The sequence below is a fragment of the Bombina bombina genome, chromosome 1 (genome assembly GCF_027579735.1).
Source record: "Bombina bombina isolate aBomBom1 chromosome 1, aBomBom1.pri, whole genome shotgun sequence".
In the NCBI taxonomy this organism is placed as follows: Eukaryota; Metazoa; Chordata; class Amphibia; order Anura; family Bombinatoridae; genus Bombina; species Bombina bombina.
This window is the reverse complement of record NC_069499.1, coordinates 133,452,241-133,471,475: the sequence shown is the minus strand read 5'-3', so window position 1 is coordinate 133,471,475 and position 19,235 is coordinate 133,452,241. Positions and strand designations below refer to the sequence as shown.

The 19,235-nt window shown below is 40.7% G+C and overlaps 1 protein-coding gene across 3 annotated transcripts in view; it reads right to left on the bottom strand.

Annotated features, from left to right (window-relative positions):
- Positions 1-1,456: 1,456 nt before the first annotated feature.
- LOC128644937 (uncharacterized) overlaps positions 1,457-19,235 on the bottom strand; it is a 120,745-nt gene continuing 102,966 nt past the window's right edge. For all 3 annotated transcript variants that reach the window (XM_053697609.1, XM_053697608.1, XM_053697607.1), the window contains one exon: positions 1,457-5,064. In XM_053697609.1, the coding sequence (XP_053553584.1) occupies positions 2,359-5,064 (2,706 nt within the window). In that variant the 3' untranslated portion in view covers positions 1,457-2,358. The remainder of the gene's footprint in view (positions 5,065-19,235) is intronic.

The following is a 19,235-nucleotide window of genomic DNA, read 5'->3' as shown; positions in this document are numbered from 1 at the left end:
TGCAAAACTGGGAAAAAAAAGAGGGTTGTCTATCTTTTTAAACAAACATTTTGGAAATAGACTGTCCCTTTAACAAGCAATTACACAAAACCGTTTTTAAAACAAAAAGGAGTATAAACAGAACCCAATACAGTACTTGCTTGGAGATCTGTGCCAGGGGAGATGGCAAAGAAAGATGGTCACTTATGCTGTAATACGCAGCCACTCATGTAGAATGACAAAATGATATTGCTGAAATCACAGTTAAATAATTCCCCCCCCACTGAAGTTAGTTTTCTGACCAGCCCCGTTCCAGTGTGGGCAAGAAAATCACCTACCCCCCTTTATTATGGCAGACATAAAAAGCTCTGCAGCCCTTGGCTGAAATGATAGAACTTATATTTTTGTTGTTGTGTATATCCAGTACATCTAACCATATAGGCAATCCCCCTGTGATATCATATGGATTATTTTGATACCAAACATGACATGTTGGTGTTATATATGTGATTAAAACATGTCTTAATATATCTAAGTGTTACCTTTAATTGACATAAGGTCTGTGCCTTGATAGAGACACTGTTTTGAGTCACTTATGGTTGACATCCTGTGGCCATGACTGACCTTAGGCCCAAGGATATATGCAAAAAAAGTTTTTTAAAGTGCATCTTAGAAGCTATTTAGGACAGGTCACTAATCAGCAAGCACATCTCATGAGCTCAACATATCTTACTTTTGCCTCTCCTCCCAGTTGTTCTGTCCATTTACCAGGGACTTTACTGGCACACATCATCTATCTGCCCTTCCTCACAGTAATTCTGTCTCTTTACATTCTTTATAGGGGCCTCTACTGGTTCTGGAACAAACTGGCACTCATCACCCATCTTCCAAATCTCCCAGTCATTACCTCCCCTTACATTTTCACTCATTACTATGGACACCACTGGTTCAAGCACCAATCGATCCTTGCCGTCATTTAGTCCTTTCTTTCTGTCAGTCCTCTCACACTTTGACATTCCAGCACAGACAACCCCCATTCAGGCACAGCCCTTTGCATGCACTCTATCTATCTATCTATCTATCTATCTATCTATCTATCTATCTATTGATCAGTATGTCTATGAACTTACCCACAGCCCTTTGCACATCAGGGCCCATATCTAATGTAACTAATTCACAAATATCATTGTCAGGCTCATACAGTGATAACAACCTGCCCAGATCAGAACCCAGTTAAAAAGAAGTAGGAATATTGACAGATACCCCCACATTTCTTAGACCTCTAACTGCTCCTCAATCAACAAGTTGCACTACCCCAAATCCTTAACTACTATAGTCCTGCCAGAGATAATGTCCTTGGAGCTCACCACCTCTGGATGCACAAGTCCCATCTGCCCCAGTGTTACCTTTTCCACAGCGACAGGTTGTATATTTTCAATATTGTTTGCATCTGACAAACAACTCAAGAGACTGGTAATTAATGCGCTAAGAGATGTTTTTATTTACAATTATATTTATAAAGTACGAAAAGGGGACAGGGCTGTTTTCAGAGGTGGCTGGCACCATTTTCACATGCATATTAAAAGCACAGCACAAGACCGGCAATATTTATTTAGTGTGCGGTAGGTGGCTTTACTTTGTGGCCTGCCAAGGGATGCCTTCAGAGCGTGAAGACGGAGCTTCTCAGTTGGCAAGTAAGCCTACCATTTGGAAATTCATATTTTCCTTCAATATTTACAATTGTGAAGAGTTAAAAATGCACATTTTTGTACACACTAGGGGATAAAATACTAACCATGACTTTATATCTGCTCCATAACATCTAACATGTCTAATAAAAATGCGCTGTAACTTTTTATTTTAGCCCTGCCATTCTAATTACCTGTGTTACGGCCACCCAATTCAAAACTCATATTTATTTGTAAGATAACAGTTTGAACAGTATAGCACTTTTTTTGTAGCCGATTAGAGAGCAATTAAAACCATTAGCTCACAAAAATGTTGTAATTAAAACTGAAGTTTGAAAGATTTGCATAAGAAGTTTTAAAAGCTACAACTTAATTACATTTTATAAATGAAAGTGAAACTATAAACAGTATTCATTGCCATTTTTTTTAATAAACGTTATAACCAGATATTTAAAATATACACCAGTAGAAAGGCAATCTAAAATTTTAAAGAACAAAATTAAAAGGACTAAAAAAAAAAGTATTTTACAGTGTCTGTTATTAATTTTATAAACGCAATTAGAAAAAATAAATAAAAAAAATACAACACAACATTAACTTCTCTAAGCAGTATCAATTCTGAAGTTGGTGGTTGTCATGTAGAAGAGATATTAAGTGGCAGCAATGCCAAATATGCCCTCTAGTCACACTACTACTCTGCAAGAACCATTTTGATAACATCCTCCATAATCGGCAGCATATCTTGGTTTGTGGTTTCCTCATAAATCGGATTAAATTGACCCACTGTTTTCATTTTGGATAATAAATGTTTAGAACATTCTTGTTCAAGGTCTACATTTACTCTACTTGCATGCTTAACCTTTCCCTGGAATCGGTCAATGCTGGCATTATGTGCAAGAACTGCTAACTGAGTCCTTGCAATCACTGCATCTATCTTGAATTGCACATGTTTTGGGCGAAACTTACGTACCAAACTGCGAAAAAGTTCCATATTCTCAGAATGGCAAAAGTTTTTTAGATAGAATAGATCCTGAATGATTTCTTTGTCGCAAACAAACATCAATAATTCAGAGTATGCCTGCGAGTTTTTCCTTAGCCAGGGGCGTTTCTTTGTTTCATCCTGAGAAATGTCTGAATGGAGACATTTATGAATTTTAATACCATTATCCCAAGAATGGTTGTTGGCCACATGATTAACAACAGATTTCCATAACTCAGTAAGCAGAATTATATTGCCTTCGCAGTAGGCAGCGGAGTACCACAAATGGTTGATAATAGATGGAATCCATGGCATCAGTTGATGGTTTTCTGTTTTTCTAGCAATTAAAGTCAATTTTTTATGAATTGTTTTTGTATAGTTCCATAGGTCAAACTGATGGTTGATTTCTCTGTACTCCTCCTGCATGATTTTTCTAATAGCAACTTGACGATCAGTTGCTATAGCCATAATTTTAAGGCCTTCGTTAAGGACATTGTTGATACTTCTCCTAAATGCTTTAGCCTTCAGGGCTAGAGAGGAGGTGGTCTCTGAAACATGGATGATGTTCAAGTCAATAATTTTTTCAGAACTCTCTTCCATCAAAGTATATGTACAATACTTAGATGAAAAGCCAGTAGTATCACATTGGCCATCCCCCAACAAGCCAATGGCTTTACCACAAAAACGCTTAAGTAATCTATCTCTCTCTTTTTTCCAACGTTGGTCTATTGCACGGAAAAGATAATTATTTTCATACAAAGAAAAAGTTTTTGTAGAGACAAAAGGAACAAAGAGAATGTCAAAAAAATCTTTTATTTTTGTTAAATAATTTCCTGTTAATAAAACGGCAGAACATATTAATACATTGCCAACTGGTGTTTCTCCTATAAGGGGCTGACTTTGCCACAGTTTAGACTTATGTCCATTTGTACATTCCCCAAAGACTATCAAGCATGTGCCAACAATGGATTTGACAATGTGTTCCACTGCTGCATCACAACGTTTTACATGTTTGCAAGAGAGTTTTTTTAATAGTTCATCGAGGCACGACTCAAACACAATGAATTTGCGTTCTTTCACAAACTTTGCCGATGCCTCATGTTGCTTCACTGTTTCATCAGCGGACAATGACTCGTTTTCAGAGATATATGAAGTGTCAGCCACATCCGTAGTGACGTTCTGCATTGATTCATCTAATGCAGATGGTGCTCCAGAAAGCATACTTGTATCCATGAGTGGCAGCAATGTTTGTTCCTGTTCAGAAGGGGAATTAATATCTTCTACATCATCATTCCAATCACTGATACAACTTAAAATCCTTGATGTAGTTGTTGTCTTTGATTTATTATTTCCTCCGGAAGTTGATTTTTCTTTATTTGCATCCTCTTCTGCAAACATTTTTTCATACGCAGCAACCTCTGCCATGAAATCATCATAAGATCCAGTCCACGTTCCAACTGTTTTACAAGTTATGAACGTGGATTTAGTTGACGTCAGATTTATGTTTTGTTCATCCAATGCTTTTAGAGGTGAAGAATGACCTATTACATTCAGAGAGGGCACTGATAAATGTTCTTGATTTTGTGGCTGAGAAGTGGGTTTTGGGAGAATAGGTCTAAATTTAACTTGTTTTGCAAATGGATCCACAATCTTTTGAGAAGAAGTAGCAGCTGAATCAGTGGACACAATACTGCCCAAATCAGGTCTATCCTGTTTTTTCAATAGACTTGTATCTATTGGGAGTATAGATCTCGCTGAAATGATCTTCACTGGTGGCTTATCTGCTTTTGTACACTTTTGCATGTGGGCTGACTGAGTAGATGAAGGTGTTGTTGAAACACTCTCAAAATCTCGAATATGATCAATAGGCACAATGCTTCTTGCTGATATACTTTTTACAGGTCGCTCAATAGTTGTTGTTAATCCTTTTTCATCTATATATCTTTCAATCAAGTTCACATCATAAGTATGTTCAGCAGCCGTATATGGGGAACTCCAGATTTTGGAACCATCATTATTCCTAGAAATAACTTGGTGCATTGGTAGTGTGGTTGATTTTATAGTTAGAGGTGTCATGGCAGAACCAGATGTTGAAGGTGCTGCCTCATCTATTGGCCAAGAGTTATCAACAGGAGGGAAAATTGAAGGCACAGCTGTATTTTTTAAAGATCTTCGTGATCCAATCATTTGGAAGCAATCTGGAGTGAAATGTACAGAACACATACGATAATTAACACCAGCCTTAGTTTCCATTATTTTCCTAATAATAGCTTCCATATCATCAAAATATTGTCCTGTGCTTTCAAGCCACTGGCGAATTCTTTTTGGTGATTTTGGAAAGCAATGCAGGCTAATTTCCCCTGCCCTCTGCTTCTTGATTTGCCTGGTTTTGCAGCCTCTCACAATGCACTTGGTCATCTACATACAAAAAAAAAAAAAAAAAGTTAGGGACTAAAACAGTTTATATGTTTGATAAAATGTGTTGTTTATACATCATGTATATAATAAGAAAAGTGACAATTCAATAAACAAGCGAATTATAGGGATGTCCGAGAAACATAATTTATGCTTACCAGGTAAATTCCTTTCCTTCCGGATAGGGAGATTCCACGGCTTCATTCCTTACTGTTCGGAAATACAACACCTGGCCACCAGGAGGAGGCAAAGACACCCCAGCCAAAAGCTTAAACATTCCTCCCACTTCCTCATTACCCCAGTCATTCTGCCGAGGGAACAAGGAAAATTAGGAGAAACATTAGGGTATAAAAATGGTGCCAGAAGAATAGGGGACCGCCCATAGACAAGAAAAAAACGGCCGGGGGCCCTGGACTCTCACAATCCGGAAGTAAAGTTATTTATCTGGTAAGCATACATTATGTTTTCATTCCTAAGATAGGGAGAGTCCACAGCTTCATTCCTTACTGTTGGGAAAACTATACCCAAGCTTCAGAGGACACAATGAATAACAGAAAGGAGCAAAAAGGAAGAGGCGGACCCTATTCTGAGGGCACCACAGCCTGCAAAACTTTTCTCCCGAAAGCTACTTCAGCCAAAGCAAAACCATCAAACTTGTAAAATTTTGAAAAAGTATGTAAGGAGGATCAGGTAGCCGCCTTACAAATCTGATCCATAGAGGCCTCGTTCTTAAAGGCCCAAGAGGAAGCCACTGCTCTAGTGGAATGAGATGAGAAGAATCCTATAGAGGCAAGGATAAAAAGAGGCGCCACCTAGGGTAATAACGTTTGGACACCACACAAACGGTAACAGAGACGTCTCCCCCTCTTGAGAATGGCTACTCACAAACACGGCGGCACATCAGGAGTGCCCCACTGAGCAGTACGGGACCAAAACAGTCGCCCGAAAGACTCGAGGCAAATAAGTCCACACACCAGCATCAGATGACGTAAAGTGGAGCGCCAACAACCACAGTAGAGATTTCTCAAGGAATAGCAGTGATTCGGATAACAGTTAGGGGGTAACAGACAGGGTCCAACAAGGTGGGTGCAATTAGATCGTAAGATCGTATATACGATAAATATAAGGTGACAGAGCAAGTAATATTAAAAGTGCAAACTTTATTTGGCACACTAAAAGTACAGCAACGCGTTTCTCAGCATAGAAAGATGCTGTTTCATCAGGCTGTAGTGCAACGTCTCTGGAAATATCCTCATGGATATGGAGTCTATTATAGTACCCAGCAATTGCACCCTGGAACTGGGGATAAGAGAACTCTTTTCCAAGTTTATCTTCCATCCATGTGATCGAAGAAGACTGAGAATGGACTCTAACAATTCTTCCGCAAGACAAAGGATGGTGATTGCAACAGAATATCGTCCAAGTATGGGGCTACTGCAATACCCTGCGTTCTGGCAACGGCTAGAAGAGCCCCCCTAACCTTCAGTAAGATTCTTGGAGCAGTAGCTAGGCCAAACGGAAGGGCAATGAACTGGAAGTTCTGGTCCAGGAATGCAATCCTCAGGAACTTAAAGTGTTCCCTGTGGATTGGAACATGAAGCGTCCTTCAGAACTATAGTGGTCATAAACTGGCCTTCCTGAATTAAAGGAAGGATGGACCTTATCGTCTCCATCTTAAAGGAAGAGACATTTAGAGTTTTTTAGTGCTATTTGTAAAGTACTAAAAGAAATAACATGTTTTGTGTAATTTCCCAAAGACAGAACTTGGTGACTAATTACAGAGACAGTGCAAAGAAGTTCTGTTTCCCTCCCTCTGCCTAAAGAGTCCCTGGAGCTTCTTTGTCAGGAGAGATCCATCGCAACTTTTGGCAAAACAAAGGAGCAGTTGGTCCAAGAACTGCAGCAGGCGGATGACATTCCAGCAGAGCAGGAAACAGGCACAGAAAGGGTTACTGTGGAACCAATAACTCAGGGGATGATACCTATTGCTGTTACCCCTGTGGGTGCACAGGAGACTGAGCTACAAACAGCACTCAGGTACTTGTGGGATGCTGAACCCAAACTAAGAATGGAATAGATCCTCAAGCATCAAGAAGCAGCTGAGAGAAAGAGGGAGGCTGCCGAGAGAGAAAAAGAAAGGGAAGCTGTGAGAGAGTCTCTGGCAGCTGAAAGACAGGCTGCTGAATGCCAAGCTGAGAGAGAACATCAATTACAGCTTGCACGGTTGGAGAGAGGGACGGTCTCACCTGTTAGTGAACCTAGAGACCCCTCTGTTCCCAGAGTGCATGTATTCCTGCGTAGCTTTGAAAAAAGTTTGCAGACAGTTCCAGTTGCCAAGGGAGCAGTGGGCCAAGTACCTTACCCCTGGCCTGAAAGGTCCTACACATATATAATCTTACTCCTGAAATATACAGAAAGAAACTCCGTACTCTGCAGAAGGGTACATCTGAGAGCTATGCTGCAGTTGTTGGAAACCTGACAACAGCCTTTAAACAATGGATCAGAGGGCTAAAGATAGCCACTATGGAAAAGCTGGAAGATCTAATGGTGAAGGAGCAATTCATACAACTGTGCTCAGCAGAGGTACAGGAATGGGTTCTTGACAGGAGACCCAAAACCGCATTGGATGCGGGTGAGCTGGCGGATTTTTACACAGCCAACAGGCCATCAGTGAATGGGAGAAAATCCTTTTTTAAAGGAGCTGCTCCACGGCCCCCCTTCACAAAGCCTGCTGTGCCTTGTTTAATGTGTCTGTTCCCTCTGGGAAAGGAGGGGCCACACTGGGCCAGGGGGATACCTGCCAGTGTTACACTTTAAACTTAATGTAACAGAAAGGCTGAGTAAGAACTCCCTAGGACTCAAACAGCTAACATCATGGATGGAAGTTCTCCCATATACAGACCACTGGAACTTTGGTAAAAGTGTATGGTAATGTGTTAATGTATATTCTGTCCCAAGTTAATTTTAAAAGAACTGTAACTTTGTACCTGTATGTTAATTTGAATGTCTTTATAATTTTGCACTGTGTAACCTGTATTGATATTTTTGTTATTAAACACATCGAAAATATAATTCTGTCTTTGGGCTCTAATATTCAAATTCACATGAGACAAGGTTAAAGGCACGTTACCGAATTGTTAAATTGTGTGAGTTTTGGGGGGTTCCAAAACGCCCCTTTAATTTAGAAGTTTTGATGGTGGCAGCAATTTTTAATTAGAGCAGTGTGGACAGGATTTGGGGGTTAATGTGGTGTCCTTTTTAAAGTCCTTTTGTAGAGTTACAAGGTTAAGGGAACCAGAGCTCTGTGCTATTAACCCCTTCATGTCCACACCCTCTATTGTGACGTTGAAAAGGTTTGATTCGTCACACCGAGAAATTTGATTAAGCACTTTAAGTCCAGAATTGAGCGGAAAGTTCCCCCCTCATTTGGGACCACGAAAAGGTTTGAATAAAACCCCAACACTCTTTCTTCGATAGGCACCCTAGAAAGACATCCCTCTATTCTGGTAGACAGATTCAAGAGAAGGAATCTGCCCCTTGGTAGATGAGATTTGAACCCTATCTTGTATCCCTGAGATACAACCTCCAGGACCCATGAATCCTGTATGTCCTTGAACCAGGCGTCTGAAAAAAAGAGACAGTCTGCCCCTACACAATCTGATCACGGATCGGGGGCCGCCCCTTCATGCCGATTTGTTTTTGGCTGGCCTCTTATTCTGCTTGGATTCATTCCAGGACTGAGCCGGCTTCCAAGTACTCTTGGGTTGCTTGGGCTTGGAAGATTGTTGTCGTTGGAATTCGTCAGAACGAAAATTAGAAGATTGTCGTCACTTAGACTTCTTGTTCTTATCTTGCGGTGGGAAGGCACCCTTGCCTCCAGTAACCGTAGAAACAATTGAGTCCAGGCTTGGACCAAATTAAATCTTTCCCTTGAAGGGAAGAGAAAGGAGTCTGGACTTGGAAGTCATATTCGCTGACCAAGACTTCAACCAGAGCGCCCGGGGGGCTAGGACAGCAAAGCCAGAGGCCTTTGCATTTAGGCAAATAATTTGCATGTTCGCATCACAGATATAAGAATTAGCAATTCTCAGAGCTTTAATTCTGTCTTGAATATCCTTGAGGGGAGTCTCCACCTCAAAGATTTCCGACAAAGAATCGCACCAGTAGGTAGCCGCTCCGGGAATTGCGGCAACTGCAGCCGCTGGTAGAAACAAAAATCCTGTATGTTGAAACATCTTTCTCAAAAAGGTTTCCATTTTCTTATCCACTAGCTCTCTGAACAAAGAACTATCCTCAAGAGGTATAGTAGTACATTTAGCAAGCATAGAGATAGCACCATCCACCTTAGGAACGGAGTCACACAAATCCAGTTGAGAGTCCGGGACCGGGAACAACTTTTTAAAAGTAGAGAAGGGGGAAAAGGAAAAACCAATTCTTTCCCATTCGTTCTTAAAGGGACAGTCTAGTCCAAAAAAAACTTTCATGATTCAGATAGGGCATGTAATTTTAAACAATTTTCCAATTTACTTTTATCACCAATTTTTCTTTGTTCTCTTGGTATTCTTAGTTGAAAGCTTAACCTAGGAGGTTCATATGCTAATTTCTTAGACCTTGAAGGCCGCCTCTTAAGAATGCATTTAACAGGTTTTTCACCACTAGAGGGTGTTAGTTCATGTTTTTCATATAGATAACACTGTGCTTGTGCACGTGAAGTTACCTGGGAGCCATCACTGATTGGCTAAACTGCAAGTCTGTCAAAAGAACTGAAATAAAGGGGCAGTCTGCAGAGGCTTAGATACAAGATAATCACAGAGGTAAAAAATATATAAATATAACTGTGTTGGTTATGCAAAACTAGGGAATGGGTAAACAAGGGATAATCTATCTTTTAAAACAATAACAATTCTGGTGTAGACTGTCCCTTTAATAATGTTCGCCATCTTAACCCGGCACAGGAAAAGTTAAAGGAACTTACCTAAATTAGACAGAGTTTATGAAGACAGGAATCATAGGTTGTTCAGACTGCTTTGCCTCTGGATCCGCTAACGTAGTCAGAATCTCCTTTAATAAAAAAACACAAATGCTCAATTTTAAATCTTAAAGGACACTAAGGACTCCGACCCAGAAAGTACACCCTCTGAAGCTACAGAGGTTAACTCATCATCGGATAACTGGGACATAATAGCTAAATCCGATAAATATTTAGATGACTCTGGGTCAGGAGAGCTATGTTTAACTTTTCTCTTGCATTTGTTAGAGCAAGGTAATGCACTGAGGGCCCCAGACACCGTCATTTGTAACTATGCGGCAAAGTCCGCAGGAAGAAAGCCCCCTCCGGATGGAGGATTAGATGTGCTACGGGGAACTGCATGTGGAGGGGATAATGTAGCAAGGGTAGTAATCTCACGGGACGCCAAGTCCTGAGAGGTAGACGGCTCAGAGGGACTAAGAGCCTTAGCAGGCTTGTCTCCCTTCTTAGACTTTATAATGGTGTTAAGGCATGTGGAACATAATTGAGTGGGCAGGAAAACCCCAGCCTCCACGCAATATAAACAGGTATGATTTAGTACAGAAGGAGTACCTACTAACATGTCAGAGGCCTCCATAGCTCAGGTTATACCCACAGAAGGACAGAAATAAAAACGTTTTTTATTATAGAAAACTGCACCTTTATACTCCAAATGGCTGGTGCACACACCACCTCCTAGACCTAGACACTTAACAGAGGAAACACTCTCCTCAGGTTCAAGTCACACCCGGTCACATGGAGTGTAAGACAGTACTTCCCCTGTTATTACAAGTACAGCGAGCAATAGGAGCTGTGCAACACTTTCAAAAACGAAAGTGAAACTTAAATGTGAAACCGGTTTGCTCCAGCCAAAAACACACAGTCTATCAGTCCAGGGAAAAAAAAATCACACAAAGCAGCATGTAAATAATTAATACACTGATTAATTAACCACAACTGTTCAATAAACCCCCTTCAGGAGGATATTAACCCTGGATCCTATCAAGGTATAAAAGGAGCCACACCGTGACCTTGTTAAAGTGTTTTACGTGTAAAAATTGAAACAATCTTACCTCCAGAATCCATGCTGTGGAACAGAACACAGCCTCTCAAGTGTAACAGTCTATAGCAGAGCTCCTGACATGGACTTGAGTGAGAGAAAGCAGGCAGTGAAACTCGTTAACACCAATTGCTTAGGAGCTGTTAGCAGTAGTCTGGATGGTTTTACAGAAAAACTTTCCCTGCATCTCCAGACTAAATTATCAATACTCTCACTGAGAGGTTGACATGACTACTTAAAACTCCAGTCCTATCTCGAAGGGCAGATACCCTTTCTCAGGACTCTCCGAATCTTTTGACACTTCTCTGCCACCTCCCAACGTGACAAAAGGCAAAGAATGACTGGGGTAATGAGGAAGTGGGATGGATATTTAAGCCTTTGGCTGGGGTGACTTTGCCTCCTCCTGGTGGCCAGGTGTTGTATTTCCCAACAGTAAGGAATGAAGCCATGGACTCTTTCCATCTTAGAAAGGAAATACTAATTTATAAACAAAATAATTACCAACAGGAAGGTTATATAATGCAATATCTCTTTTAAAAGATATACTAAATATTCAGTTATATCATGTAAAAAGAAAAACAAACTGTATAAAGATTTTAAAAATACATGATAGCGTAATAAAAAAATAAATAAAATTTTTTAAAGTCCAGTCCACTAGTAGGAGGCAAAAACGCCCAAAATAAAGATTTTAATCCTTCCCACTTTCCACATAATCCATCAGTCATATAAGAGAAAGGAGAATTTTAGAAAAAGTAGTAAAGATAAAGTGGTATAAGTGAAGTGCAAACTGGTAATGCCGTTAACTGTAATGGAGAAATAAGGGCAAGTCTCATGGACAATCAGTAGGGCAAGTGCGAACAATTTTTTTCCTTGCAATTTGAAATCTGCACGCTGCACAGATAGATGCTCTTGCATTTTCTGCAGCACTACTCCTCACAGAACCAGTAGTCTGGCTATAATCTTTAGGTAGAAGAATGGGGACGGAGTTCAGGCTTGCAGCTAGTGGCGGGCTATTTAATTCTGTAATGAGGGATTGTCAGGAATGACTGAAGTTCTCATCCTGATATCTAACTCCTCAGTTTCCAGTTTTTTGCACCATCACCCACAGATCTGGAGAGTAAGCAGGAGGGGCTGATGAGCCGTTTGGTTATAAGCAGGAGCTACCGCAATAGTTCACTTTGTTTTAACATATTTACAGCAGCACGCAGCCCTCTCTCTCTTCCCCATTCCTTGTATTGGCAAGCTTGAATGAGCTAGTGAGGTCTTCTATCTGTAAATTGCATAGCAGTGACTAAGAAAGCAGATTATATCTGTAGCAGTTTTGTTCTCCCCAGAACTCAGCACTTACAGGTCAGTGACATACCTAACTTTCTTAATTATCCTAGTTGCAGTGGGGGATGCTGTTGGGGAGTCCCTCTTTCCTATTTTGAAATGTTGGGAGGTATGGCACATTATAGTGGCAGCAGTGGAAGCAACAGGCCTTGATGTGGCGTTGGTCTGGTGATCCAAGTTGGGAGCAAGAAAAATATAATTTATGTAAGGAATTACCTGATAAATTCATTTCTTTCATATTGGCAAGACTCCATGAGCTAGTGACGTATGGGATATACATTCCTACCAGAAGGGGCAAAGTTTCCCAAACCTCAAAATGCCTATAAAAATACACCCCCCACCACACCCACAATTCAGTTTAACGAAGAGCCAAGAAGTGGGGTGATAAGAAAGGAGCGAAAGCATCAACAAGGAATTGGAATAATTGTGATTTATACAAAAAAATCATAACCAACACAAAAAGGGTGGGCCTCATGGACTCTTGCCAATATGAAAGAAATTAATTTATCAGGTAAGTTCCTTACATAAATTATGTTTTCTTTCATGTAATTGGCAAGAGTCTATGAGCTAGTGACGTATGGGATAGCAAATACCCAAGATGTGGAACTCCACACAAGAGTCACTAGAGAGGGAGGGATAAAAATAAAGACAGCCAATTCCGCTTAAAATAGAATCCACAACCCAAATCAAAAAGTTTTAATCTTATAATGAAAAAAACTGAAATTATAAGCAGAAGAATCAGACTGAAACAGCTGCCTGAAGACCTTTTCTACCAAAAACTGCTTCTGAAGAAGAGAAAACATCAAAATGGTAGAATTTAGTAAAAGTATGCAAAGAAGACCAAGTTGCTGCTTTGCAAAGCTGATCAACAGAAGCTTCATTCTTAAAAGCCCAGGAAGTAGAAACTGACCTAGTAGAATGAGCCGTAATCCTCTGAGGCGGGGATTTACCCGACTCCAAAAAAGCATGATGAATCAAAAGCTTTAACCAAGACGCCAAAGAAATGGCAGAAGCCTTCTGAACTTTCCTAGAACCAGAAAAGATAACAAATAGACTAGAAGTCTTTCTGAAATCTTTAGTAGCTTCTACATAATATTTCAAAGCTATAACCACATCCAAAGAATGTAAAGATCTTTCCAAAGAATACTTAGGATTAGGACACAACGAAGGGACAACAATTTCTCTACTAATGTTGTTGGAATTCACAACTTTAGGTAAAAATTTAAAAGAAGTCCGCAAAACCGCCTTATCCTGATGAAAAATCAGAAAAGGAGATTCGCAAGAAAGAGCAGATAATTCAGAAACTTTTCTAGCAGAAGAGATGGCCAAAAGAATCAATACTTTCCAAGAAACATAATTTATGCTTACCTGATAAATTTATTTCTCTTGTGATGTATCGAGTCCACGGATTCATCCTTACTTGTGGGATATTCTCCTTCCCTACAGGAAGTGGCAGAGAGAGCACCCACAGCAGAGCTGTCTATATAGCTCCCCCCTTAGCTCCACCCCCCAGTCATTCGACCGAAGGCTAGGAAGAAAAAGGAGAAACTATAGGGTGCGGTGGTGACTGAAAGTTTAAAAATAAAAATATATATGCCTATCTTAATAAACAGGGCGGGCCGTGGACTCGATACATCAAAAGAGAAATAAATTTATCAGGTAAGCATAAATTATGTTTTCTCTTGTAAGATGTATCGAGTCCACGGATTCAGCCTTACTTGTGGGATACCAATACCAAAGCTTTAGGACACGGATGAAGGGAGGGACAAGACAGGGACCTTAAACGGAAGGCACCACTGCTTGTAGAACCTTTCACCCAAAAATAGCCTCCGAAGAAGCAAAAGTATCAAATTTGGAAAATTTAGAAAAAGTATGAAGCAAAGACCAAGTCGACGCATTACACATCTGTTCAACAAAAGCCTCATTTTTAAAAGCCCATGTGGAAGCCACAGCTCTAGTGGAATGAGCAGTAATTCTTTCAGGAGGCTGCTGTCCAGCAGTCTCATAGGCCAAACGGATGATGCTTTTCAGCCAAAAGGAAAGAGATTAAAAACAGAGGGGCGCCTCATGTGTATCATCATAAATGGACACACAAATAAAAGCTGATTTTGCCAAATGGGTACTCACACACTTCAGGAGCACACTTATGTGCTAGTAGGGGCCGGCTGCAGATTTATGGGGGTGTGGCAGCTCACCCGTACAATGGTGTTTTCAGTTCTGTGGTGCTGGGGATGTAATAGGAGAAACACTACATGTGCAGACTGTTAAGGGTACAACCAGCAATATTTGTTCAGTTATGTAAATGGGGACTCACATATTCCCAGAGCACACCAATGTGCTTGTGGACGCAGGCTGCAGATTTAGGCAGGTGTGGCAGCTCACCCAAACAGTCAGGTGCTTGTGGCAAATACTGTTTGTGGAACAGTAAGTGAGATGATCCAAACAACGATGCACAAGATATCTGGAACAATTCTTATGTGCAAATAAGGCAGTAGGTAGGTAGAAGAATCCACTCAATAAATAAAAATGTTTAATAAAAACAGCTTAAAAACAACAACACACAGGTTTGTTGTGCTAAGTGGATTAGAGGGGGTTAACAATTGTTGTCCCCAATAGTTGCAACGCGTTTCTCGGTTAACAGAGGCATGCCTGATGAAACGGTTGGTTAACCGAGAAACGCATTGCAACTATTGGGGGCAACAATTGTTAACCCCCTCTAATCCACTTAGCACAACAAACCTGTGTGTTGTTGTTTTTAAGCTGTTTTTATTAAACATTTTTATTTTTACTTATTGAGTGGATTCTTCTACCTACCTACTGCCTTATTTGCACATAAGAATTGTTCCAGATATCTTGTGCATCGTTGCTTGGATCATCTCACTTACTGTTCCACAAACAGCATTTGCCACAAGCACCTGACTGTTTGGGTGAGCTGCCACACCTGCCTAAATCTGCAGCCTGCGTCCACAAGCACATTGGTGTGCTCTGGGAATATGTGAGTCCCCATTTACATAACTGAACAAATATTGCTGGTTGTACCCTTAACAGTCTGCACATGTAGTGTTTCTCCTATTACATCCCCAGCACGACAGAACTGAAAACACCATTGTACGGGTGAGCTGCCACACCCCCATAAATCTGCAGCCGGCCCCTACTAGCACATAAGTGTGCTCCTGAAGTGTGTGAGTACCCATTTGGCAAAATCAGCTTTTATTTGGGTGTCCATTTACGATACTACACATGAGGCGCCCCTCTGTTTTTTATCTCTTTTAGTTTCGCTTGGATCAGCCAGTGAGGAAGAGGCGGCCAATACTGGACCAAAACCTATATCACCTTAAGGACAGTGTTTACACAATTTTTTTTATGGACTCATTGCCATCTTAATTCTTACTAATCTATTTTTCATATATTGTTTATATACATATTTTAGTACTTATTGTATTTTTGTGTATTTTGCTCATTTAGCGCCCCCCCTTCCTTTGTGACTAGGTCACACTAGCTATAAAAGGAAAGAGAGGTAGCTGTAGCCTTTTGACCTCTCAGCTTACCAGAATAAACAACAAACAATTAAGATGTTTGACGGAAATCTTTAGTTGCTTGTAAGTAGAACTTTAAAGCACGAACCACATCAAGATTGTGCAATAGACGTTCCTTCTTTGAAGAAGGATTAGGACACAGTGAAGGAACAACAATCTCTTGATTGATATTCTTATTAGAAACAACCTTAGGAAGAAACCCAGGTTTGGTACGCAAAACCACCTTATCTGCATGGAAAATAAGATAAGGGGAATCACACTGTAAAACAGATAGCTCAGAAACTCTTCGAACCGAAGAGATAGCTACTAAAAACAAAACTTTGTCACCACACTCCTCTTGCCCTTTCTAGCAGTTAAGCAGGCAGAGAGAATGACTGGGGGGTGGAGCTAAGGGGGGAGCTATATAGACAGCTCTGCTGTGGGTGCTCTCTCTGTCACTTCCTGTAGGGAAGTAGAATATCCCACAAGTAAGGATGAATCCGTGGACTCGATACATCTTACAAGAGAAAAGTAATTTAATATCCAGAGAATGCATAGGCTCAAACGGAGGAGCCTCGAAAGCCCTCAAAACCAAATTAAGACTCCAAGGAGGAGAAATTGGCTTAATGACAGGCTTGATACGAACTAAAGCCTGTACAAAACAATGAATGTCAGGAAGATTAGCAATTTTTCTGTGAAACAGAACGGAAAGAGCAGAGATTTGTCCTTTCAAGGAACTTGCAGACAAACCCTTATCCAAACCATCCTGAAGAAACTGCAAAATTCTAGGAATTCTAAGAGAATGCCAAGAAAATTTATGAGAAGAACACCATGAAATGTAAGTCTTCCAAACTCGGTAATAAATGTTTCTAGACACAGAGTTGCGAGCCTGCAACATAGTATTAATCACTGAGTCAGAGAAACCTCTATGACTAAGCGTTCAATCTCCATACCTTCAAATTTAATATTTGAGATCCTGATGGAAAAAAGGACCCTGGGATACAAGGTCTGGGCTTAACGGAAGTGGCCAAGGTTGGCAACTGGACATCCGAACAAGATCCGCATACCAAAACCTGTGTGGCCATGCTGGAGCCACCAGCAGTACAAATGAACGTTCCATTATGATTTTGGAAATCACTCTTGGAAGAAGAACTAGAGGTGGAAAGAGATAAGCAGGTTGATAATTCCAAGGAAGTGACAACGCATCCACTGCTTCCGCCTGAGGATCCCTGGATCTGGACAGATACCTGGGAAGTTTCTTGTTTAGCTGAGAAGCCATCAGATCTATTTCTTGAAGCCCCCACATCTGAACAATCTGAAGAAACATCTGGGTGAAGAGACCATTCTCCCGGATGTAAAGTCTGGCGACTGAGATAATCCGCTTCCCAATTGTCTATACCTGGGATATGGACCGCAGAGATTAGACAAGAGCTGGATTCCGCCCATGCAAGTATCAGAGATACTTCTTTCATAGCTTGAGGACTGCAAGTCCCACCTTGATGATTGACATATGCCACGGTTGTGACATTGTCTGTCTGAAAGCAAATAAACGGTTCTCTCTTCAGAAGAGGCCAAAACTGAAGAGCTCTGAGACTCACACAGAGTTCCAAAATATTGATTGGTAATCTCGCCTCTTGAGATTTCCAAACCGCCTGCGCTGCCAGAGATCCCCAGACAGCTCCCCAACCTGAAAGACTTGCATCTGTTGAAATCACAGTCCAGGTTGGACGAACAAAAGAGGCCCCCTGAACCAAACGGTGGTTATCTAACCACCAAGTCAGAGATAGTCGAATATTGTGATTTAAGGATATTAATTGTGATATCTTTGTATAATCCCGGCACCATTGATTCAGCATACAAAGCTAAAGAGGTCTCATGTGAAAACGAGCAAAGGGGATCGCGTCCAATGCTGCAGTCATGAGACCTAAAACCTCCATGCACATAGCTACTGAAGGTTCTGACAGGCTGAAACCAATTTCAGATGTCTTTTGTCTGTTAGAGACAAAGTCATGGATACTGAATCTATTTGGAATCCTAAAAGGTTACCCTTGTCTGAGGAATCAAGGAACGTTTTGGTAAATTGATCCTCCAACCATGTCTTTGAAGAAACAACACTAGTTGATTCGTGTAAGATTCTGCAGAATGTAAAGACTGAGCAAGTACCAAGATATCGTCCAAATAAGGAAAGACCGCAATACCCCGCTCTCTGATTACAGAGAGAAGGGCACCGAGAACCTTTGAAAAGATCCTTGGAGCTGTTGCAAGGCCAAAAGGAAGAGCAACAAATTGGTAATACTTGTCTAGAAAAGAGAATCTCAGGAACTGATAATGATCTGGATGAATCGGAATATGAAGGATATGCGTCCTGTAAGCCTATTGTGGACATATAATGCCCTTGCTGAACAAAAGGCAGAATAGTCCTTATAGTCACCATTTTGAATGTAGGTATTCTTACATAACGATTCAAAATTTTTAGATCCAGAACTGGTCTGAAAGAATTCTCTTTCTTTGGAACAATGAACAGATTTGAATAAAACCCCAGACCCCGTTCCAGATATGGAACTGGCACAATTACCCCGGATAACTCCAGGTCTGAAACACACTTCAGGAAAGCCTGAGCCTTTACTGTATTCTGTACCCTTGAGAAACAATGTTCTGAATCCAATGATTTTGGATTGAATTGATCCAAACATCTTTGAAAAATAGAAGCCTGCCCCCTACCAGCTGCGCTGGAATGAGGGCCGCACCTTCATGCGGATTTGGGGGCTGGTTTTGATTTTCTAAAAGGCTTGGATTTATTCCAGACTGGAGAAGGCTTCCAATTGGAAAACGTTCCTTTAGGGGAAGGGTCAGGTTTCTGTTCCTTATTCTGACGAAAGGAACGAAAACGGTTAGTAGCCCTAAATTTACCCTAAGATTTTTATCCTGAGGCAAAAAGGCTCCCTTCCCCCCAGTAACAGTTGAAATTATAGAATCCAACTGAGAACCAAATAATTTATTACCTTGGAAAGATAGAGATAGCAACGTTGACTTAGAAGTCATATCTGCATTCCAAGATTTAAGCCATAAAGCTCTTCTAGCTAAAATAGCTAAAGACATATACCTGACATCAATTCTAATGATATCGAAAATGGCATCACAAATGAAATTATTAGCATGTTGAATTAGCTTAACAATGCTATACACATTAAGATCTGGTACTTGTTGCGCTAAAGTTGAAGCTGCAGCAACATCAGCCAAAGAAATAGCAGGCCTAAGA